The sequence below is a fragment of the Hypomesus nipponensis genome, chromosome 18 (assembly GCF_054491055.1).
Source record: "Hypomesus nipponensis isolate SF chromosome 18, ASM5449105v1, whole genome shotgun sequence".
In the NCBI taxonomy this organism is placed as follows: Eukaryota; Metazoa; Chordata; class Actinopteri; order Osmeriformes; family Osmeridae; genus Hypomesus; species Hypomesus nipponensis.
Window position 1 is genome coordinate 2209975 of NC_140378.1, and position 25538 is coordinate 2235512.

Below are 25538 nucleotides of genomic sequence, written 5' to 3' on the forward strand. Positions count from 1 at the left end.
TGCGAAAAAGGGGAAACGGAGACAAGCTAAACGGGCCTACAACGTAGGCCCCTTTAGCTTAGCTAGGTTTAACCCCCAAAAGGGTTTGACCTAGCTACAGCAAATTTGCTACCTTAGTTTTCCGTTCCAGACCGCTTCTGGGAGGTACTGTACAAGTACTGTACAATTGCCAGTCACCAGCTCAGGGCTCTCAAGTTTTGAAGATAGGCAAGAGTGACATTCCCCCCTGTAGTTTTGCTGTTTTACATGACACCTTTGAAAGGCAGCAATGATTAATGCATCCATGGCCAGGATATAGTTATAAAATATGACATTATTTTAAAAGTGACCTATAACATCGACTATGCAAAACACTTAAATGTATTTAGTCCTGATAAAATGATTACACTTATTAGGAAAGAGATGTTTATAATGTGACAAGTTGTCAGTCATCGTGTGATAACGAAAATATGACTAGGCCAATTTTATCAGACGTGGTATCGCAAGCTCCGGCAGAGGTATCGGGCCTAAGTTTGTTCCGCACTGGGTACGAACCTGCCACCTCTGACATCCTAAGCGCCACCACTACCAACTAAGCCAATAAAAAGCTAGCAATTAATTGATGCGGGTGGCGTTTTAATTACCTGAGGAGTGAGTTTCACCGATACACACCGGCTATATAATTGTGTAAAACAATGAAAATTATTTGTTGCAAAATTATAAAGGAGAGAAATATTCAATTTTAAATTAGAACGGACAAAAATTGTATAACTACTGATTTTGACAAACATGTCAGCTCTCAATTGTGTGTCAAAAATAGCCTTGTCAGAGCCTCAAAGATCACCGGTCCTGGGTTTTAGTTTCATCGTCAGGTTAAATAGAAACGGCTGGGTGCTCATGTGTAGCTGGACCAGCACACTACTAACCCACAAAAATTCCTATATGAACACTTGCATCCCACCTTTACTGACAGTACTGCAACTAAATCTGTGGAGGTCTTTTGTAGCCTAAAAACAAAGTAGGATGCAGATTTCCTCCGTCGGCTTTTTGTCCACAAAATGAAATGAGTACACATACAATAGTGTTTTGGGTGGTCTCTTCAAGGCTAGGTTTTTCAGCTACATTGTTTTGTAGTCCTCATCTGTTGGCAGGCGAAGGAAACTGTACCGTTTGTCACAAGAACAATCCCTTTTTGTTGTGGGTGTGTGTTCCAACACACTGTTGTTGAAGCTACAGATTTAGTTAAATCTGGTTGTTAGCTAGTAAAGCCGCGAACGGCGCAACAGGTAGCCTACCAGAGCTCCGCAATTATATTTTATAACAATGATAATAACAATCAAATGACAACAAATGTTTAAAAACAAACCAGTTTTAGTTAAATTACAGTTGAAATTACTTTCGACTGTTGACGGCTGGCTGGGACTAACGTATGGCAAACCACAACTTCCGCTACTCACCGGAAGTTGCACCCATAATCATTTCTACAGTAGACCCCTGAGAATAAGGTGGATAACGTGGTCCCAGTTCTTGGGACGCCACCGGATAGAAAATCAGGAAATGACGTACTCGAATGAAGAGCGTTCGTGTAACTTCGGCTCTTTATCAGGAATTGACGTTCCCAAATGAAGAGAGTTTGTGTAATTTCGGCTCTTTAAATCGATTTTCATTGGTTTGAGCGTTTCCATGGCATTCAGAAATATACAACCGTGCAAATCGCAATTTATCTGAAATGCAGGAGCTGGTCAGAATTTGGTCCAACACTGGCATCAAACAAAACAGGTATAACAAAACAGGCAAGCTTTGTCAAAATATGTATTTTATTACTAGAATTTGGTTGCTTTTGAAGTCAGAAGTTGTTTGCAAAGTAATTTCATTACGTTTTTCATTAATGACTGATAAGGCCGTCAGAGTTCTCCTTGATGCTAGTAACCCCTACCCCCTGCTCTTCATCCAGTGCTGGTCCCACCCTCCTGCTCTGTATCCAGCTCTGGTCCCAGCCTCCTGCTCTGTATCGATCACTGGTCCCAGCCTTCTGCTCTGCATCCAGTGCTGGTCCCACCCTCCTGTTCTGTATCCAGCGCTGGTCCCAGCCTCCTACCCCTACCCCCTGCTCTGCATCCAGCACTGGTCCCAGCCTCCTGCTCTGCATCCAGCGCTGGTCCCAGCCTCCTACCCCTACCCCTGCTCTACATCCAGCACTGGTCCCAGCCTCCTGCTCTGCATACAACGCTGGGCCCAGCCTCCTACCACTAACCCCTGCCCAGAATCCAGGAGGTAAACTAATAAACTAAAGTTGATATATAATGACACTAAAAGTTTGCTGGAAACTGCATTCCCACAATTGTCCCACAATTAATTTAATTTAGCCCAATGTTAAATAATTCACCATATTAATACTCCATGCTGAAACTACACTTGCAAATTATACAGTTGTTCCACATAATGTTATTGCCCCACAGACTGGTTTGGTATAACCTAAAGTAAACACCCTCTACCCATCCACCATTACAGATGTTGAAGCCCAGCAACCCTGGCAGGTTGGGCAAGGTCATCCAGGACCATCAGGAGGCGCATGCATCCCAGTGCAACAAGACTCTCACCTCCGCACATGCTCACTTCAACAAGAGCAACAGAAAGCAGAGTGGACAGGTGTATGTGTGAGAGAGAGAAACAGAGAGCGAGAGCAAGTATGGTTGGGTTGTGATTAGGTTTGTGTGTGTGTGTGTGTGTGTGTGTGTTTGTGTGTAGAAGAGAGACAGGCTGTATGTGAAATAATACATTTGTTTTGATTATCTGTGTATGTGTATTTGTGTTGAGGACAGGGAGGGAGAGAGGGCAGTAGATGCCCCTTTAGAGCGCCCTCTGGAAGACAAGCCCTGGATGCCAGCAGACAGTCAGAGAGAAGCACAGAAGACAAGGACCTAAAGCCTAAAGCGAGGCTTCCGACAGCGAGTGGACAGACCCTTCATTGGGACAGACCCAAGAATAAAAATACAAATTCTCTAATAATCTAGACACCAAAATAATTGTATTGAATAACTAATGATACATTATTGAATAATAATTTGATTACATAAATAATACATATTTATTAAGATGTTGATGTTACAGAGCTGTTGATTTAGTTTCCCTCAGCTTCTTTTTCTCCACAGCTCAACCCTCACCTCCACCACCAAACCATCACCTTCATTTATTTGTGTTATTTGGAATACATTTGAAAAGTAAAGATTTATTATTGTCAACTTTAAATAGTCATTCATTTCCATTCCTCTTGTTTTGGCAAGAAATTTACCATTTCTGTAGGTAAGGGCCCATTAGTAATACCACTGAAAGATTTTTTTTACCATGATGAGGATCCATTAGTCATTGAAGGTTACTGTATCTAATAGTGGTCTACTCCAACAACGCTTCTTGTGTGAGTACGGAACGATGACGTCTTATGCTCGCCTTGATATCATAAAGGTTATAAGCGGGTAGGTAGGCTGTATGACTCATAAATGATAGATTCACATTTTGGGGATAATAAACATGTGATGTAATTTTTTAAAAGTAATTTCATATTTAATAACTATATAATCTGCGCTACAACCAAAGTGAACACACCAGACTACAAATATGGTGCCTATTATTGTTCAAACTTGTTGGCGGCAATCTGGGAAAGGTAGTTTTCTTTTAAACTTGTTATTTTAAACATCTTTGTCAACAATTACAATTAAAATATACAGACAATCCATAAATTATCAATACTCGACAAGTCAACATTTAACTGTCTTTATATGTAACCTTCACTTAGCATTATTTAACATCATCTTTGAAAGTGGTTCCGAAATTATGTGAAGAGTGTCAAATTGGTCTAAATACAAAATCCCAGGCAGGGAGTTGTATTTAGTCCCAGGTTAAATCCAAATGTATCATTAAGGAATTTAGCCACAATATACACTAAATCAAATTCTATGCATGTTACCTTTTCATGTCTCTGTGAAATGTGTGCCTGACACAAGGTCTAGTCAAGCAGGGTGAAAATGTAAATGCTGTCATAGGACTACACCAAATACATTATTGGAAAGGTCTTGATCAGGAGAGTAACACAATGCCAGTCTGAAGGCTCTACTTGGTTCCTGATGTGAAATATGGACATCTGAACTTAGACTTTTAGCCCAAAATGTGGGATTCTAGGAGGCGCTGTTGATCCCCTGTGGGTACTAGGGTTATGATATTGACAGATTGTGTTTAACCAACCGCAATTATTCACTGTAATAAGCCATGACTATGTACCATAAAGGGAACTCAAAACCCTAGCCCTAATTTTGGACCAAAACTGCATGTGTCACTGCAACCCCGTATTTGTATTGTACATTTCTGTAAAAGTTGTATTTGGCCCCATGTTAAATCCTTAACAACAATAGTAAGTAAAAAAAATATCATGAAGGAATTTATCAACTATGTAGACAAAAGCAAATTTCATGCATTTTACCTTTTAATGTCTCTTTGAAATGTATGCCCGACACAAGGTCTAGTCCAGCAGGGTGAAAATTAAAATGTTGTCATATGAAGACACCAAATACATCATTGGAAAGGTCTTGATCAGAAGAGAAACACAATGCCAGTCTGAAGGCTCTACTTGGTTCCTGATGTGAAATATGGACATCTGAACTTGGACTTTTAGCCCAAAATGTGGGATTCTAGATGGTGCTGTTTTGTCCCCTGTTGGTACTGGGGGTTAGGAGTTTGAGTTCCTTTAGGTAAATGGTCATGTCTTGGTACAGTGAATAATTGAGGTTAGTTCAACACAATCGTTCAATTTCATAACCCTAGTCCCAACAGATGTTAAAATTAGTGCTGTCAAACAGCAACAGCATGTGAAAAAAACTACAAAGTTTGCTAGGCCAAAAAAGCGTTAATCGCACGGGAAAAATATTTTATCGTGATTAATGGCTTTAATGTCATAGTTAACTCGCAATTAATCACAATTAATTGCACATTTTTATCTATTCTAAATGTCCCTTGATTTCTTTGTGTCCCATTCTTATTTCAAATTGTAATGCTCTTATCACCATGGAAAAGTGGTTCGGATTGCTTCGTGCAAATATTTTTTTTATTGAAAACAACATTGCAATCGCCTAGCATCAGCTGTGTGCTTGGCCATCAAGTGGTATTTCAGACGTGTATTTGGACAAAACACACAGATCACTTTGGTCTTGTCAATGGAACCATTTGGCAACTTTTAAAAAGTAAACTTTCCATTCAGAATCTTATTGGCATCCATTTCAGCGTCTCGCGCTCGCCATCCACTCAGAACGTAACGTCAATCTACTACCAGAGAATGTCTAATATCCTACTACTCTTTAGCCGGCTCGCAAGCTAAACAAGTGTGTGTGGCGTGCCTGTTGTTTTGTTTCTGGTCTAGCTAGATCCGGTGTGGTGTTGTAGTTTTTCAAACGTCGGCAGTTGTTGCAACAGCATGTGAAAAAAACTACAAAGTTTGCTAGGCCAAAAAAGCGTTAATTGCGCGGGAAAAAAATGTACGCCGTTATTTTGGGTTTGCGTTAACGCCGTTAATAACGCCTTAAACTGACAGCACTAGTTCAAAAATGTATGAGTTTTATGGAGTACGGCATAACATATATAACATTGCTATGCAGCAGAGTGCCTGCAGGGGGTGTTCCTCCAATTACCACGTAGAATATTGCACACCAGGGTTGCCACTTCACAGAAGGTACCATCCGGTCTGTTGGACAGTGGATAGTGTGAAGTAAGCAGTTGATTTCCAGACAGATCCACGAGTATGTCACACATTGTACCAGAGGCAGAGCCAACCTATTCACATGTTTGAGGACTAGAGCTGTACATATTTAAATAATAGAATGAATGTCCACTTCTAGTTTAATTAAAACTTTGAGAAGATTAACATCCATCAGAGGATACCGTGTTCCTGCCTAGCCATAGTCCCGCTGTATTTGTAACTGTGGCTGGGGATGTCGTCGGTTTAGTCTAGAACAGAAGATCTCCTGCACACTGAGGACAATGCTGGACCCGTGTGCCCTAGCACCTTTGAGGAACGCGCTGGATTGTTGTTCCAGCCAGCTAAATCCACCCGGCGAGGTCAACGCTGGAAGTTTTGCAGAGCTTTTGTTCCACGGAGTTGTGGTTTCGCGCCACTTTCTTTCCGCACCCAGAGCTATTGTTTCGGGGGAAACACAGCCGACAGGGTACAGTGGAACTACCCGCGATGCCAAAGAAAAGTAATCAACAAAAGGGTCCTACTCTACCTAACCAAAAACATCCCTATGCTAAGGTGGCACCCGCTCCTTACCTAGGGAGTTTAACAAGGATTAGCTACGTGATGGGGTGTATGCCTATGGGCAGCTTACTTGTTCCAAAGCCCCTGTACGACTGAAATTATAATGAAACAACAAAAAGCACAATACCGAGTACCGGCGATAACTCGACAAACAAACAGGCAGTAAAACAACGGATAACACTGAACACGAGCAAATCGCACAAACACATACAAATGCCGACAAGAAAAACACACAGGGCTAGAGGCTACTGGGGCCCGTTCGTCGTAGGGGTTGAAGCTAAGTTAATCAATTGTCCCTTTAGCCCGTTAACATTAGCGAGCTAACTGAGAACCTCAAATATCGGTTCGTCGACGGCTGATCCGCATCCAAATCATGTGGTTAATTTCAATCAGGCTAAACTTATCAGGGCAAGTGCACGAGCACGTACTACTTCAAAAGGCCGGAAAGGTCGATCGCCAAAACCGTGATTTTCTAACGGTATGATGGCGGAAAAGACGAAAGAGAGAGAGCGGTAATATTCTCGCCACTATTATGATGAGTCTACGAAGACAATAAGCATATTATTATGGCTAAATCAAACACCGCTGCCAGAGCAAGCTTGGCAAAAAAATTGCAGATAAACAAATTGCGTATTTTGGTAAAATGTATATGCTCATCTTTAGTGGCTTATTACCCCGATCAATCAGATCACATTTCTTTAAATGTGCCTGCTTGGCAGTAGGCTTAATGGAAATTAATCATCTAATGAGATCTTGCTAGCGAAAATTATGATATAAACTCTTTCAGAATAAGTATAAAAACAAGGCCAAAGAGTATCTAATTGAGATGAATTCATAGACACTTATGAGGATATATGTAGGCCTACTGAAAGCGCATGTACCAGGGTGATATCAGGTAAAATGGGCCACTTAAATCGTTTGGGACAATAATAGGCTACAATAGCATGCCTTTTCCATGTGTTTTTATGATTACTAATGACTGTTTTTGATAATCTTTTGTTGAAATGATGTAATAAAATAAAAAAATTAGGCCCTACAGTTCTTGAAACATCAGCTGTGCCAACTTTTTTGCACAAGCAGTTTCAGGTAAAATGGGCTAGCTGTTCAGGTAAAATGGGCCAGTGAATCTGCAAAGGGAAATAGTAATTTATCATCCATTTTAATTTTAAACACACTTGCTTATACAGCCACATAACATTTAAACTGCATTAAACAAACATATTCATATGTGCCATAATAAAAAAAAATATCCTGAAGCCCAGACTCGTCACTGTTCCATATATATGTGACGGTGTGCCCTCAATACCCAGCTCGACCAAAAAGCTCTCATACTGGTTAAACCACTGGCTAACCACCTCTTTGTTGAGTCCAGCAGCCCATGCTGCAGACAGGACCTCTGGCTTGCGCATCCCAAGCTCTGGGTTGCGCTTTAGAAAATTCTTAAACCAGTAAAATCCGGCCCTCCCTGCTGTCTTGGAGAAACCAGATATGTTGTTCTTGGCTGCAAAATCAAAGGCCACTTGCTGGACATCACGTTTTGTGAAGGTAAACCCCCTATGCGCCAATGTGTTGAGGGTGGCAGCAAGCTCCCTTTCCGCCTCCTGTGGAAGGTTGGGCTTCCGCCCTGACACATGTTCACTGCCAGTCACCTTTCCACTGATGCGTCTTTGCAGTGTGGATTGCGGCACACCCCATGCTCTTGATAAGAGGTGCACACTCACTGTAATTCCTTTCTTCTCTCCCTCCACGTATTCATCTAAGGCCCCTTCATCCTCTCCTCTTTCCACAGATTGTAATTGTTTGGCCTTCCTTTCCATCCCTGTTTTATCTTTGTATCCTTTCTTCTCTGGTATCTTGCTCCTCCTCTCTTTTCTCTCCCTTTCCTTCTCCCTCTCTCCTCTCGCTTCCTTCTCGTTCGCCATACTCACTGTACATAAAATATCTGCTACCATTATTACTGTTGGGGGGGGTCATGGTGTGACACAAAAACACACCCTCACACACACACACTCACACTCCAACACATGTAGTATGTGTGTTTGTGAGGGACACAGATGATGGCTCATTTTACCTCAGGTGGGTTAAGGTAAATTGGGCCACCAAGAAAAACATCACTTTTGCAAAAAATATGTTAACATACCAAACTAACAACATTATTTCTGATTGATGCCATCAAGACAGATATTATGCATAATTTTTTTATGTGCATGTTTTTTTAAAATAGATTTTTCATCCTTATAATAGTTAAGTTAGATTTGGTATGCCAGGCTACTTACCATGCAGCTTTCTGGTGCAGTCTTGTTTGAATTATTGGCCCGCCCTCCATAGCAACCATAAAGCAATCAAATCCCCTATTACTTGTCAGGGCTGGGACCCCCAAACCTTAAATGGCCCATTTTACCTGAAGCCCATTTGACCTGATATCATATGTGTATATGCATGTAGGCCTATGTGTAAATCCCTCTTTGATTTCATTGACTGGGACATGGCCAGGGAATATGAATTGATTCCTCAGCTGTTTAAGCGCCAATAGCCTACACTTTTCTTACAGCAACGCATGCTGCGGCTTTGCCAATGTTTTCTGCATCGCCTATACTGTAAAACATTTTAGCCTCAAGGCTATGCATAGAATCTGAAGCACAGTAAAAGTTTCAAGTAGCTTTATTGTCAATTTCTTCAAGTCAAGACATAAAAAAGAATCGATATGACGTTTCCCACTCTCCCACAGTGAAACATAAAAAGGACAGGCACAACAGATAAGACATTTCTTGAAACATAGCGTTACATATTCACATACAGCAGCATAAGCTCATGCATAGCTTGCTGCGGCGTGTGACATTTGCAATGTAGCCTACGGCCCAAGAAAGTCTTGCAAATAAATGAGTCCTTGTCGGCTGAATCGATATCGCTCAAACAAGAACTCATCTGTGTGAAATAAAGGATCTTGGCGATCGCGAAGAACTCTATTGGTATGGAAAGTTAATCGAACTATATCTCCTTGGTCAGCTGGGTCTCTCAAAAAGGGAGCTGCCAATTATTTTCCGGGGGTGTGGCAAGCTTATCCAGCTACACTTACGTTAGCCTGCTCTTGAGCAGGTTAGTGCTAATTGATATGTTACTATGGTGATTTATCTAAACTTGCTTCCACGAACCAAAAATAGGGGCGTGTTTTATCTTAGCCTGAAAATTAGCTCGCTAAACTGCTTAGCGAGCTACGACGAATACCCCCCTGAACAGTACACAGGACCGGGTTTAAATGTGAATGGACAGGTGATTGGTGGAGTATAGTGCGTTGGCGGCGGGGGAGTGGCGACGGCAGCCAATCCTGGACAGAGATGGATGGGCGGAGGTGCACCAGTGACGGGGAGATGGAGGCGGCAGCCAATCACCGACGGGCAACGAAAACTAGGGGAAACTGAAGGGAAGACAACACACAACAATACAGAACACACATACAAGCAGGGTGAGGGACGTAACACCCCCACCCACAAGAGCAAGCCACACTTGCTGCGAAAAAAACCCAAAAAACATCCCTCCCGCAGACACAACCTCAGCAGCGGGAAAGGGCGTCAGCATAGACATTTTCAGACCCCTTCTTGTGCCGTACCTTTAGGTTGTACCCCTGAACTATGAGCGACCAGCGCATCAGGCGCTGGTTGTGGTTGCACATTCTGTGCAAGAACACTGGAGGGTTGTGGTCAGTATAAACCACCACAGGCACAACACTGGACCCCACGTAAACCTCGAAAAACTGCAGCGCCAGTAACAGCACAAGGGTCTCCTGCTCTATTGTGGAATAGCGGGACTGGCACGGGGTAAACTTCTTCGAAAAGTAACAAACTGGGTGATCCAAGCCATCTGCATCTGCCTGCATCAAAACCGCACCGGCTCCAACGCTACTTGTGTCCACTTCGATGATAAAGGGCCTCTGGAAGTCTGGAGCACTAAGTACTGGCGTCTGACACAATAACGCTTTCACGCAGTCAAACGCTACTTGGCAGCCAGTCGACTACACAAATGGTGTCAATGGACTTAGTAAGCCCGTTAGAGGGGCGACGACTGAGGAAAAATTTTGGTAAAACCCCCAGTAGTAACCTGCCATCCCCAGAAATCTTTGCAACTCCCGTCGGGTGGTCGGGACTGGAAATTAAGTGATGGCCACGACCTTCTCCTCAACAGGACGTACCTGCCCCCTGCCAACTTGCTTACCAAGGTACGTAACAGTGGCTTTTCCGAACTCACATTTCGCTAGGTTCAGAGTTAAGGAGGCAGCTGCCAAACAATGGAAGACCGTTCTCAGTGAATTCATATGAGCAGACCAATCCGATGACTATACCCCCACGTCATCGAGATAGGCAGTACAGTCAGGTACACCCGTAAGCACCAGGTTAACCAAACGCTGGAACGTAGCTGGGGCATTACGTATCCCAAATGCCATTACTGAGTATTGCACGAAGCTATCGGGCATGACAAAGGCCGATATCTTTGATTCCCGAGGAGAAAGGGGCACCTGCCAATAACTTTTCAATAGGTCCAGCTTGGTGACGTAGCGTGCCGAACCGATGGTGTCGACACAGTCGTCCAAACGCGGCAGGGGGGTATGAATCGGGAATGGTGACACGGTTCACCTTCCTGTAATCAGTACACAAGCGGAAGGTTGAGTCGGGCTTCGGGATCAGGATGCACGGCGAACTCCAGGGACTGGAGCTGGGTTGTGCTAACCCGTTCTCAAGCAAATAGGCGACCTCCTGCTTCATCACCAACCTGTTTACATGGTTCACCCGCTAGGGGTGTTGTTTTATGGGCATAGCACCAGCCACATCAATGTCATGCTCCAGAACCGTAGTACGAGTGGGAACATCCCCGAATAGACAGATAAACTCCATAACCACGGACACAATGCTAACTTCCTGCTCCTTTTCCAAATGGGACAGCAGGGAAGAAAGGTTCAACAGCATCTTGGAGTTAGTCAACCGAGGTGTTTGCTGCGCGACACTACGCACACTCAACCCATCCTCATCACTGGTGGAAACAGAACACACAGCAACGGGTACCGCAGTCGCGACTGTGGAATCAGAGGTCGGGTTGGGATTTCCTCTGGCACGGTACAGCTTTAGCATGTTCACATGGCACACACAGTGTTTTCACCAAGTAATCTGTGTGACTCAATTGTTTCTCAATCAAGTAGGGCCCTGAGAAGCGAGCGCTCAATGAAGTGCCAGGGATAGGTAGCAAGACTAGCACCTGATCTCCTGAGCACAAAGAACGGGCTACTGCTCGCTGGTTGAAGTGACTCTTCATCTTCGAATGGGAGGCAGACAGACCCTTTCTTGCAACCCTACAAGCCTCATGCAGCCACTCACGAAAACGACTCACATAGGTCAACACATGCTTCTTTTTCGATGGCATGTCCTCACACAACATTTGTTCTTTCAGCATCTTTAGAGGTCCCCTTACGGTGTGGCCGAACACCAGCTCAGCCGGGCTAAAACCGAGGGACTCCTGCAAATCAAATCAAATGTATTTGTATAGCCCTTTTTACACGCAAGCATGTCACAGAGGGCTTCACATACGCCCATAGAACTGCCCCTCAACCAACCTAAACCTTCAAGGAAGACAAGGAAAAACTCCCAGAAAAACTCCCAAAGGGAGAAGAAATGGAAGAAACCTTGGGAGGAGCAATTCAGAAAGGGATCCCCTCCTCCAGAGACGGTTGGTAAGAGAGAGGAGCAGAACACAAGCTAAACATAGTCATACAATGTCAATGGGTTTTGAAACACAAAATCCATTGTTCGGCTTTATAGACGTTGGATGGGACCTGGAAACTCGCTGTTGGCTGTCATGGAGACTGGGGGGGACAGAGAGGAGAACAGGGATTAGAGAATGCCAGGAGCAGCTAACAGTTACAGTCATAATAGAATGAGATCCCCACCGGTCAAGTGTGGACTAGTGCAGCAATTTAACAAAGCTAAAAGGGTATTTGATGCAGCCCCACACACCAAGACAGCGACAGCCCCCCTTGGTTGGAACATGAAATCTATTCCGGGGGAAACAACTCTAAAATAGGTTATATTTATACGAACAAGGGTGAAAACAACCAGTCCCCCGTTGTCTCAAACTAGTAAACTATAACAATAACAATATACAGCAACGGAACTTTTCAGGGTGGCAAACACATGTATGGTCAAAAAAGAGAGAAGTAATTTCAGCCCTTGCCCCGCAGCAAATATCCATATCCTTACTTTACCAACCCCCTGACATCCCTGGCCCACCCCTACATGCAAATTGAGTAAAATGACATTCTGAAGATCAAAGTACACCAACACTTATTTGGAATATTCCATTTCATTTTTTATTCCGATACATAAACTCTTATTAAACTATCTAGCACTTCTTCTGGTTTTACTCCTTCCTCTTCTTCCTGGCCACCTAAGGGCACTAAATGTTGATGATCCAAGCCAACTCCTTCAGCTGAGTAGCCTGGGAATGGCCCCTCACCACAGGATCAATGGAGGACAAGGCCTGTAGGGTCTTACTTTTGAGAGGTAGTTTATTCTACTTGCCACAAGCTGTGTATGGTCACCTTCCCAATAAAATCCATGACAGTAGGCGATTTCTTTAAGACTGCAAGGGAAACTCAGCTTCCCCTAAAATGTCCAAAAAAATGTATGGTCAAATATTTACTATTGTGTTAACATTTTGAATGTGTTAGAACACGTTCATCTCGAAGACGAGTTCGTTCAGAATCAGATACATTATAGTAGCAGGTCGACTGACTCGATTTCCTTTTCATACTTTCCCATAGCGTCACAGTGCATTTCTCTGTTGAAGCCCAGCATCCAGGGACTTGAATGGAGCTGCTTTGAACAGTTTTTTTGGTGCTTCAAAACTATACGGTCACTGGATAAATGCTGCAATTATCTCCCGGAAATGAGTTTCTGCATTTCGGGATGTCTGGATTTTGTACTATAAAAAGTCGCCGAAGCTATTCGAGCTCAGTCCTATTAGCGGATTTTGCAAGTGTAGTCAAAAGACAAACTGCTGCAACCTATTTCTTGGTATTTGTTGACGAAATTGCTAGCCATTGCTAGCCAAATTGATGAGCCTGCGTTGTTGCCAATGACACACACGACCTGCGTGACCCAGAAAGGTTGCGGCCAATGTTGAGTGAGTGAGTTGTCATGGTGATTACAGTTAATACAGCTCCTGATGGAGCTTTAGATTGGACACGCACCAATGAAAACTTGCTTGTATTGCGTCTAGGTCCGGATCTGCCTATTGAGTCACCTCGCCATAGACAGTAAAAGAAATGCAGCAATAAGACACACGAGTAGGCTTGCGCACATACTGCTGATTTGCTTATTTCCTATTTACTTGTTTGGTGGAGGCAATCCAGAATGATTGTTGGTGCAATTATAATCAGACCCCCCCCCCCCCTAAAAAAAAACTCTTCGGATCTGCACGATTCACACAAGTCACCCAAACTGACGTGAAAAAAGCGGGAGGCGCCGAACAGCGCGCCGTTTGCATCCCTGACTTTTACAGTAACACTATACAGTAACAGGTTTACTTTATTTGTAACATCTAAATGGACAGTGTGAACATAAGCTAAAATTACAATTTAAAAGTTACATGTGAACACACATAGGCAAATGCACACCCCAGGTTTACATAGAAAGTACACACATACTTACCTTTAACAATCATAGAATTGACTAAACAAGAACGTTTTTAATCTAGTTTTAAATGTCGGAACAGTATCAGCCTCCTTAATTGAGACAGGTAATTTGTTCCAGAGAAAAGGTGCTCTATATGAGAACGCCCTACCTCCAGCATTTTTTTTTCTTAATTTTGGGTATTACCAGATAGCCGGCATCTTGAGATCTTAGAGTCCTTGTGGGGCAATAGGGTGCAAGGAGACCGGAGAGGTACAGTGGTGCCAATCCATGTAGAGATTTGTAAGTTAGTAGTAAAACTTTAAAATCAGCTCTGGCTTGGATAGGGAGCCAGTGTAAAGAGATAAGAGTAGAGGTTATATGATCAAACTTTCTTGTTTTTGTCAATAGTCTAACAGCAGCATTTTGTACCCGCTGTAAATTTTTCAAGTAGGTAATTGGGAGACCAGAGAACAACACATTGCAATAGTCCAATCGGGACGTAATGAAAGCATGTATTAGTTTTTCAGCATCATCCTTTGAGAGGAATTTTCGTATTTTGGCAATATTACGTAGATGGAAAAATGCAGTTCTGGTGATTTGTTTAATATGGTACTCAAACAAAAGGTCTGGGTCCAATGTGACTCCTACATTTTTTACCAGCTGGCTTTGAGATACTTTGACGCCATCTAAGTTTAAGGTCAGATTGGATAAATTATTTCTGTATATTTTAGGACCGAAAATTTGAACCACGGTTTTATCCGAATTAAGAAGAAGGACATTTGCTGTCATCCAAGTTCTCAACCCGGAAACACATTTTTCCATAGCATGTGGAAATTCTCCAGGCTTTATGGACATGTATAGCTGAGTATCATCTGCATAACAGTGAAAATTTACCCCAGAGCTTCTAATTATGTTTCCTAAAGGCAACATATAGAGTGAAAATAACAGAGGGCCTAGAACTGAACCCTGTGGTACTCCGTATTTTACAGTAGTGCTGGATGAGCAACCATCATAGTCGACATATTGTGATCTATCAGATAGATACGATCTAAACCACTGAAGTGAAGTACCAGAAATCCCAACATAGTTCTCCATACGCTCCAGGAGAATCTCATGATCCACAGTGTCAAATGCTGCACTTAGGTCTAGAAGAACCAGAACAGAGATAGAGCCCGCGTCAGAGGCTAATAATAGATCATTGACTACTTTAGCTAATGCAGTTTCAGTGCTGTGGTGAAGACGAAATCCAGACTGGAGAGGTTCATAAAGCTGATTTGAGGAGAAGGGCTCATTGAGCTGTTGTGCCACAGCTTTTTCTAAGATTTTGGAGAGAAATGGCAAATTTGAAATAGGCCTGTAGTTGCTAAGACAACCTGGATCCAGGTTTGTTTTTTTAAGAAGGGGCTTAATAATAGCTTGTTGGAAATTGTCAGGGACTTACTTGTCCTACAATAGATTCATTAATAATACTAAGCATGGGTGGTCCAATAATAGGGAGAAGTTCCCTACAAAGTTTGGCAGGGAGGGGATCAAGAAGGCAGCTGATGGGTTTCGAGGAATCTACCAGCTCGATGAACGCTTCCCTGTTTCACGCACAGCGAACAGCGTTAGGCGGACGCCTTCATCCCAATCTCTACTAGTCTCCAAACAGTATTTTCGGAGAACTGACTTAAAGGTCTGATGCCAACGTTCTAGCGCCCCTTGGGACTCTGGGTGGTAAGCACTTGAGATCCTGTGGGTTAGAGACCTCATCACCTGCTCAGGGCTTTTACTACAGAAGGGGACGTAATCTTCCTTAGAGGGATAGCTTCAGGGTAACGTGTCGCAACACACATAACGGTCAACAGGAACTGATTTCGTCCTGGGTAATGGACCAACACAGTCCACCAAGACGTGCTCGAAGGGCTCACCCATAGCCGCTATAGGATGTAGTGGGGCCAGTGGGATAACCTGGTTTGGTTTCCCAGTTAGCTGGCAGACATGGCATGTACGACAGAACTGAGCCATGTCCGTTTTCAGCCCCGGCCAAAATAAATGGCGCAGGACACGGTCGTACGTTTTCGTAACCCCCAGATGACCAGACCAGAGTTGGTCATGAGCGAGTGACAAAACAGAACGTCAGTATGGTGTGGGTACCACGATCTGACAAACAACGCTCCACTCGAGAGAGAGAGCAGCAGCAAAACACTTAGTCAAGCTGATATCGTCCGTCTGAGCGGCGATGAGAGTCTCACGGGTCATGGGTAACTGTTCACCACTGTTAGGTGCACCCAGCCTCAACTGCACTGTGGTCGGGTCGGCGATCTTGTGAGGAGACAGCGAAGAACCAGGGGTGGTGACCGACGCATCAGACAACACTCCTGCAAACAAGGTGTCTGACACGCCGACCGCATCACCCATCTTCCGAGACTGAGCTCTCGTTACAGCACACACAGGGAACACACCAGGAAAATCCTGCTCCAACACATTGGACTGCAGCGTGTCCGGGTGTTCCAACACTTCCAACACTGGAACAACCTGGCCTCCAGCAATATCGTTCCCAAGAATGAACGTGACACCTGTGATAGGCAGCGACGGCCTCACTCCCACCCTAAGACACCTGCGACCAGGCTACACTGCAGATGTATCCGGTGGAGGGGCAAAGACACGAACCCCGTTTCAATGCCCTGTACCAGAACGCTGTATGTCAAACAAAGCCATGACCAGACTCTACAGCCCGACAAGGCACAACACACACTTAACAAACTATACCAGGGTGGATCCCGGACGAGCCCCCATCTGTTACGGACTTTCTCTAGGGGGAAGACTGTAACACTACCCAATGAGCCTATTCACAAGGACCAAGGTCACACTGGGATGCAAGTAAACAAGCGTTTAATCGTAACACAAAAATGGGAAACACAGACGACAGGGTACAGTGGAACTACGAGCAGTGCCAAAGAAAAGTAATCAACAAAAGGGTCCTACTCTACCAAACCAAAAACATCCCTATGCTAACAAAACAGAGATGGGTGGCACCCGCTCCTTACCTAGGGTGTTTAGCAAGGATTAGCTACGTGTTGGGGTGTATGCCCATGCAGCTTACCTGTTACAAAGCCCCTGTACGACTGAAATAATAATGAAACAAACGAAAAGCACAATACCGAGTACTGGCGATAACTCGACAAACAAACAGGCAGTAAAACAACGGATAACACTGAACACGAGCAAACCGCATTAACACATACAAACGCCGACAAGAAAAACACACAGGGCTAAAGGCTACTGAAGAGTACACAGGACCGGGTTTAATGTGAACGGACAGACAGGTGATTGGTGGAGTATAGTGCGTTGGTGGCGGGGGACTGGCAACGGCAGCCAATCCTGGACAGAGATGGATGGGCGGAGGTGCACCGGTGACGGGGAGATGGAGGCGGCAGCCAATCACCGACGGGCAACAAAAATTAGGGGAAACTGAAGGGAAGACAAGCACACAACAATACAGAACACACATACAAGCAGGGCGAGGGACGTAACAGGGCGCCCATTACAACCTTTGGGGTGGGTGAGTACACGCTCTTGGGGTGTGTAACAGTAGCCGCTATTGTACAGCAGCTTGGGCTGCATTGACTCTCCACATCAGGCCTGCACCGTCAAAGACCTTTATTAGAACTCGGTACAGAGTAGGGACATTTATAGATTTATAAAATTGCCGGCTTTAGTAATGTGTATTTGATGTGTTTGTTTTTTGGGGGCCCCTAACTGTTTTTATTACTGTGTAAATGATGTACATGTGATGACCTACCGATTGTGATTAATAGTACTTATGGATGGTTATAGTTCTTTCTGTATTTGATACTAGAAAAGTAATATCCTTAATCATTTTGTGACTATTGACCTTGGTTAATAGTTTTATGACCCACCAATTCATTAAATGGGTCATCCTCTTCCATTTAATCCTATTGTTTCTATGATTTGAAATACATTTTAATATATTGTTAATATATTATTTTCCACTACATTGACCAATATATTATATATGGAAATACATGGGACAATATATTGATGATAAATATATTACTAATATATTATAAACTATAATATATATTCATGTAATATATTGCAATATATTGCAGAATACAACGATGATTGCCGTTTTCCATATATTGCAATATATGGAACATGAATATATAATATATGTGGTTATATATCCCAAAATATATGCAATTATGTATTCATAAATAACCACCATAATCTATGCCGCTTTATATGGGAAAATGTATGTGTAATTTTTGTAAAGATATAGTGTCACATGTAAGCTTCATTTGGTAGAATATATTTTAAATATATGTAAAATTATATGGAAACATATATTGTACAGTGCATGTGTACATATATGAGAACATGCACATACAATGTACAGACATATATGGTGATTTTTACATTTAGTCATTTAGCAGACGATCTTATCCAGTGACTCACAGTAAGTACAGGGACATACCCCGAGGCAAGTAGGGTGAAATGCCTTGCCCAAGGACACAGCTTCATTTTTGTGCTTCCGGGGATCGAACCGGCAAACTTCTGATTAATAGCCTGATTCCCTAACCATTCAGCCATCTACAAGGTATTCTAATAAGGTTGTCAACGGCAGTATTTCAAACGGAATCCCGGGTCAAACAGTACCACCTGCTAAGTGAAAATTTGCCCCCCAAAACGTAAATACCATAAGATTGACATTTATTTATATATGCCTGAATTAGAGCTGTTTGAGCTTGGACCAAATGTGACTATGATTGCCATAGGAGAAACGTCTTCTTTTGTTATTTAGTAACTGAACACTGCAGAGTCCAGATCTTGGAATGGCTCAATTGGAGGAGAGGTTGTGCTGGTAATTGAAGGGTTCCAGGTTCAACTCCAAACCTTGGCATTTTTTATTTTTTTTTACAAAACAGTTTCTAGTTTTCTGGGTAATCCCGGTGTAACTATCTATTATGTCAATTTTAAAATATTTTGCCATTTTGAAGGAGGAATTCGCCATTGCTGCTTGCAGCTATATTTTTTACATATAATTCAAATATATTCTACCATATACTAAACATACATGTGACACTATATATTTACATATATTACAAATACATTTTCCCATATAAATCGGAATACATTATGGTGGTATTTATAGATTTAAAATTGCATATATATTTTGGGATATATAAACACATATATTATATATTCATGTTGAATATGTTGCAATATATGGAAAACGGCAATCATTGCTGTATTCTGCAATATATTGCAATATATTACATGAATATATATTATAGTTTTTAATATATTAGTAATATATTTATCATCAATACATTATCCCATGTATTTCCGTACAATATAATTATTAAATCCCATATATGGACATATATTGCCTAATATATCACATCATATTTTCCAATATACTGCAATATATTTTCCTTTCGTAAGGGGAGCAACCATCTGCATGTTTCATGAACATTATGAAATGAAATCATGTTTTGGAGGCAAAAAAAGTGTTCTAATAATTTTGGCCACCGCTGTATATATATATATATATATATATATATATATATATATATATATATATATATATATATATATATATATATATATATATATATATTTGCCTATGGAAAGTGGAGTACAAAGAAGAGTTAAAAACCAAGGCACAAGTAATTTGAAAATTAGTTGTTTTATGTTTGTTCTCCCTGCTCCTGCTCCTCACATGGATATATAAGGTGAAAAAACAGGATTGGATAGGCACTGAATATATGACACAATACACAATTCAGACTTTACTTAATTTAAATAAACATTGTATGCTTAGGCTATAGGGTAACCTAAATTTTACATTTTTGATTGGGCAGAAGAATAGGCACAGAAATGGAGGGCCTTGTGAACTTCATTTCTTCAAACAAGAGCTTCCTCACCTCAATTTGGAGACAAGCCCACTTAATTTCCAAGACCTCCTATTGGTATTTAGCATCCTGTGTCGCTGATTGCAGGGTCCTAACACTGGTGTAAAACTCAGATGCAGCATAGTTTGCATGTTCACCTTAATGTCTTTGCCTTCATGTAGTATCATACAATGTACATTAAAAACGACTCAAATAAGTAGCCTATAATAAATGTAACGTTTTCTGTAGCGACAGAATTTTTTTTTGTGTACCGTAATTCGTCAAATATTTTGGTTAACGTTTTAATTTTAAAGTCTTAAAGTTGCATCAGAAGAATCACATTTCAGTACAATGGACAGCGTCTTGTTAAGTGCAACTTAAGAGACACGTACGACGGTTCTCCTTAAAAGCATGTTCGGGAAACGCACGTAAGAAATAAAGATGGATCGTTATTTTGATCGTAGAGAACCCTCGTAACAGCTACAATCCATCGTTATTGGGAAACGCAGCCCAGAAGCGTTCTTGATGTTCCCAGACCCCCACCCCTCGGCTTGAGGCATCTGCCCCGGTGAATGTTGGTGGTATTGCATTTCCGATTAGGTACCAGGGGCGGACTGGCCATCGGGATACCTGAAGAATCCCCAGTGGGCCGACGGGGTTGGGATGGTCCAAAATACGGCCCACTTCCATTACCAACTGGCCCTCTGACATCGCCAGCATCTCCTATTATTTCTCAAGTCGCAGCTTGAATACGTATGAATTGTTCTAAGACTTTTTGTAGCCTAGAATCACTGACTGACCTTTATACTGCTCCTCACCATCTGTATTCACAATCATAGAGCCGATTTTCAAATATTTTCTGACGTGTCTTCTGAAATGTGTTCTTACGGACTTCGGAAGTTTAACGTAAGAAATTAAACATATATGATGTAATTTCTTTGTAATCATCCAAAATAATGCTAAGTGTATGGGTATTTTTCCAAGTTGGCCAATGACTGGTCGATCCGTGCGATGCATTGAGTGGACAACGCGCCGTGTTTTGAGCGGGCCGCGCGCCGTTAACTGAGTGGATCGGTCTGACAGTTGTAGCGGGGTTTGCACGGTTAAGATTAGCAATACTTAATTTTAGTGCTGTCAGTTTAACGCGTTATTAACAGCGTTAACGCAAACCCAAATTAACGGCGTCAATTATTTTATCGCGCGATTAACGCTCTTTTTGGCCTAGCAAACTTTGTAGTTTTTTTCACGTGCTGTTGCAACAACTACCGACGTTAGAAAAACTACAACACCACACCGGATCTAGCTAGACCGGAAACAAAACAACAGGCACGCCAAACACTCGTTTGGCTTGCGAGCTGGCTAAAGAGTAGTAGCAGAGCCCGTTTACGGATATTAGACATTCTCTGGTAGTAGGCTAACGTTACGTTTTGAGTGGATGACGAGCGCGAGATGCCGAAATGGATGCCAATAAGATTCTGAATGGAAAGTTTGCTTTTAAAAAGTTGCCAAATGGTTCTATTGACAAGACCAGTGATCTGTGTGTTTTGTCGTTGTAAACTGAGATATCATCGCAGCACGTCCAGTCTGAAATACCACTTGATGGCCAAGCACACAGCTGATGCGAATTCTCTGCCCCCTCGTCAAAGCCAGGCGATTGCAATGTTGTTTTCAATAAAAAAAATATTTGCACAAAGCAATCCGAACCACTTTTCTATGTTGATAAGAGCATTAAAATTTGAAAAAAGATTGGGACAAAAAGAAATCAGGGACATTTAGAATAGATAAAAATGTGCGATTAATTGTGATTAATCGCGAGTTAACTATGACATTAATGCGATTAATCGCGATTCAATATTTTAATCGTTTGACAGCACTACTTAATTTATAATAAAGTATCTAGTTCTTGGGGCACCACCTCTTATTTGTTAAAGGGACAGAGGAAACCTTATTGAATAATAGCCTTCGTAATAATCAGTCTAATTTTAAGTAGTGAATTCTATGAAAGTTGAGCAGATCAGATAACGTGAGGGATAATGCGAGTATTATAAACAATGATTTATGCAAGAAAATGTAATTATGATGAACAAATAACATTCGGCTTTGTTGCTGCCAATGATCACTTCCAGCGAACTTCTTTTGAAATCGCACCGTCATGTCTCGCTTGAACTTGTTATTTTGGGGGGGCTTATTACCATTTAGCTGATGCTAACGTTAACTCGCGATTTATCTGACTGCTGTCAATTGACACCTTTGTTAGAATAGCTTGTTTCTAAGGGGGTTCCGCTTGTTTAAAAGGGGGGTTCTTAATGATTTATAGTATGGCTTAATGCATGTCAATATCACTTTAGGGAAACTCCTAAGGTGATGTAAGTCATGAAGGTAGGACATATTTGCACAGGATTGTCCAGACTCAGGGTTGCTAGCTATCGCACATCACCATTACCTCTTGCAGAGGAAAATGTGAAGTCAACTGTTTCATCTCCAGTTCACTTTTGAATCGTTGATGAGCAACAAGTTGTACTTTTTAATCATGCTATCTTCGTCAATACATGTATGAAAATCGAGCGGAAGTAGGCTACGTGGGAGGGCAGACCAGGCTAAGACTTTGTACCCTCTCTAGGTGAAATGTCACGAAAAAACTGAGAGGGAAATGTTATGACGATATGACTTGTGAAAACAGCCAGGGGGTGAGATTTTAATATAGATTGCTGTAAAAACGTTGATTTGTTTGCTACGTGAGAGCCTGTCAGCCTCCATTGACGATTGCGGTAGCAACAACAGTGTTGTCAACAGTGACACTCAGAACTGTCGATCTGCATCTGGTGAGTATTTTCTTCATTTCGTACCAGGGTCAATTCTACATCTAAATGGACATCAGTGTTTTAAAGATATGGCGATTGCGAAGACAGCCAGCGGGTCAGCATAGTTTGTTATTTGTGTAAAACTTGGAATTTGAGTGAGACTGTGTCTTGTTTTGACGTTAGCCACAGAGTCACAGACTCGGCTCGCCCACTGGCAGTGTAGTAGGCTACAGTACTGTCTTCAATGCCACAGCTATAGCTAAACTTTATTATGACACTGCTGTTCTTAATGCTGTAGAATTTTCCATTCACTTGAATGGGGCTTCCCAACGTTCTGCGGTGAACAATTGTCTCATATTTGACCGTTGCTATGCATATTTGACCGCTGTCAAGGGAAGTGGCTTTTAGCCTCGGATTCACATCTTTCGTAGCACTCCGCAAGTAATCCGGTAACTTTTCAACCCCAGCACACCCAGCTAACACAGTTACGTTGCCCTTACGTTGCGGCAACGTCACTCGTTGACCAAACATACGTGCGGGACCGTGCATCTGTGGGGCGCCAGTAGGTTGCCGCAACGTCATCTTGTGACGTTGCCAGTCCGTAACCGCAACGTCGTGGCAACGTTATTTTCCGACGTTGCCAGTCCGTAACCGCAACCTCCTAGCAACGTAACTTTCCGACGTTGCCAGTCGGTAACCGCGACGTCGTCGCAACGTTATTTTCCGACGTTGCCAGTCGGTAACCGCGACCTCCTTGCAACGTTGTTTTGTGACGTTGCCAGTCCGTAACCGCAACGTCGTGGCAACGTTATTTTCCGACGTTGCCAGTCCGTAACCGCAACCTCCTAGCAACGTAACTTTCCGACGTTGCCAGTCGGTAACCGCGACGTCGTCGCAACGTTATTTTCCGACGTTGCCAGTCGGTAACCGCGACCTCCTTGCAACGTTGTTTTGTGACGTTGCCAGTCCGTAACCGCAACGTCGTGGCAACGTTATTTTCCGACGTTGCCAGTCCGTAACCGCAACCTCCTAGCAACGTAACTTTCCGACGTTGCCAGTCGGTAACCGCGACGTCGTCGCAACGTTATTTTCCGACGTTGCCAGTCGGTAACCGCGACCTCCTTGCAACGTTGTTTTGTGACGTTGCCAGTCCGTAACCGCAACGTCGTGGCAACGTTATTTTCCGACGTTGCCAGTCCGTAACCGCAACCTCCTAGCAACGTAATTTTCCGACGTTGCCAGTCCGTAACTGCAACGTTAATTACTAACCTATATTTCTCAGTTCTTTTGCGTATATTGGGGCGGTTCATATGCAGACCTCATTTGCCCCAAATGCTACTTGTTCTTGTATAATAGGCTACATAGCCAACTTCAGGAGGACTATGTCTGTGTGGTGTGTTGCCTAACTCAAGCTAATCATAAACAAGGCAGCATTTCCATGAAACATTCAGTCATTTTATTTCAAACAAAGTGCCAGTGAATACAGTGAATGAAACAGTGAATGAATATCTTCTGCCAGTCCCCGCTACAGGTCCTGTCTGTTGGCCCTGACAATGAAGCACAAAATAAGTTAGTGTCCCATCAACATAATTGCACGTATGAAAGGGGCTATACAAGTCATAAAATAATCACATCTAGAATAATATACATCATCAAAAAAACATTATGGTATTCTAGTTTTTGGTCACATAGCCATGTGAAAGGTTGGATTGGGAAGCTGCCATCATCATTCATTCACCTGGCTTGTTTTGAATGGGCTGCCGGGGCGTGTTTGAGTGTCTACGCTGTGAGGAGCTCCACAGCCTTCTCTCCTAGTCCCGTCTTCCACTTCATCACAGCATCTGCAATTAAAAGTCATGAACTTATTGTTAGCACCAATTTGAACGTTGAACACCAGCCATAGTTCATGGCATCTCAAAACACCTACCACTCTTTCGGAACTCCAGCACCTTAAGGCGCTCCTCAAGGTCTTGGAGTTCAGCCTGTGTTTGGCCCACCTGTAGGTCCATCACTGGCACCTCTTCAGCGTGTTTGCCCTGTCGTTGCCTGAATAGGAGAGCCTCTCGCTGGTTCTCCTCCAATGTCTCTTTGGAGCTTGAAAGCTGACAAAAGTATCTGAATTTGAATGGGAAAGATCTGAATTATTTGTATGTCAAATTTCATAAAACTGAAATATTTTATTGTTGAATATATAAGATCTGAATTATTTGTATGCGGAATTTAACAAAACTGAATTATTTTGATCCAGAAATACAAATTTCTAAAATTCAGATTGCAGGAATTCAGACTCTTGAAATTCAGATTCTTGAAATTCAGATTGCGGAAAATTCAGATTTTGTCTGAACTAGGCCAAAGGTGAAACAGCTTGCCTTCACAGGGAAAAGTAGACAATTTCAGAACGACCGAATCTAGACATTCTCTGACCGAATTTTACCTCAGAACAAAGGCTAAGAGTTGCTCGTTGGAGGAAGAGTATGGAGCAAGTGCTTGTGCAACTTGTAAAACTTGTGTCTTCTCCTCTGCCAAAATCGGCAGTTACTGTTATCAAGTGAATCGAGACAGAGTCGGTGGGCGGCGGAGACCGATGGAAGACGCGGAACAACTGGCAAAGCTATAGTCCATATATTTGTTCCTTTGTTCTCTTTTCTGTGTTGTAGTTTCTTTTAAGAGCTTGATGGCATCAACATCCAGCCTGATAAAATCATGAACTTAAATTGTGTCTCTTAATTATAATACCCACACAGAAAATCCAGGTTGAATCATGTCACACTAGCTAGCTACTGTATTGCTAATTGCCAATTTTGGATGGTCAAGCATATTTTTCATTGTCTCCTTATTCCTATCAAAGTCAATGTTCAGCCTATAGGCTATGTTCATTTCCTAAGTGACATTTCAGATC

The 25538-nt window shown here is 42.5% G+C and overlaps 1 protein-coding gene and 1 long non-coding RNA gene across 2 annotated transcripts; one reads left to right on the forward strand and one right to left on the reverse strand.

Annotated features, from left to right (window-relative positions):
* Positions 1-204: 204 nt before the first annotated feature.
* LOC146250819 (uncharacterized) lies at positions 205-3076 on the forward strand. Its single transcript, XM_084679484.1, has 3 exons — positions 205-2253; positions 2491-2630; positions 2802-3076. Exons 1-3 carry the CDS (start codon positions 1899-1901, stop codon positions 2991-2993), a joined length of 687 nt encoding a protein of 228 aa, XP_084535610.1. The 5' UTR covers positions 205-1898; the 3' UTR covers positions 2994-3076.
* Positions 3077-24089: 21013 nt separating this feature from the next.
* Positions 24090-24710, reverse strand: LOC146250820 (uncharacterized). Its single transcript, XR_014732007.1, has 3 exons — positions 24567-24710; positions 24378-24480; positions 24090-24186 (listed from the first exon to the last, which is right to left on the reverse strand). It is a non-coding gene; the product is annotated as an uncharacterized LOC146250820 (long non-coding RNA).
* Between the last annotated feature and the right edge of the window lie 828 nt (positions 24711-25538).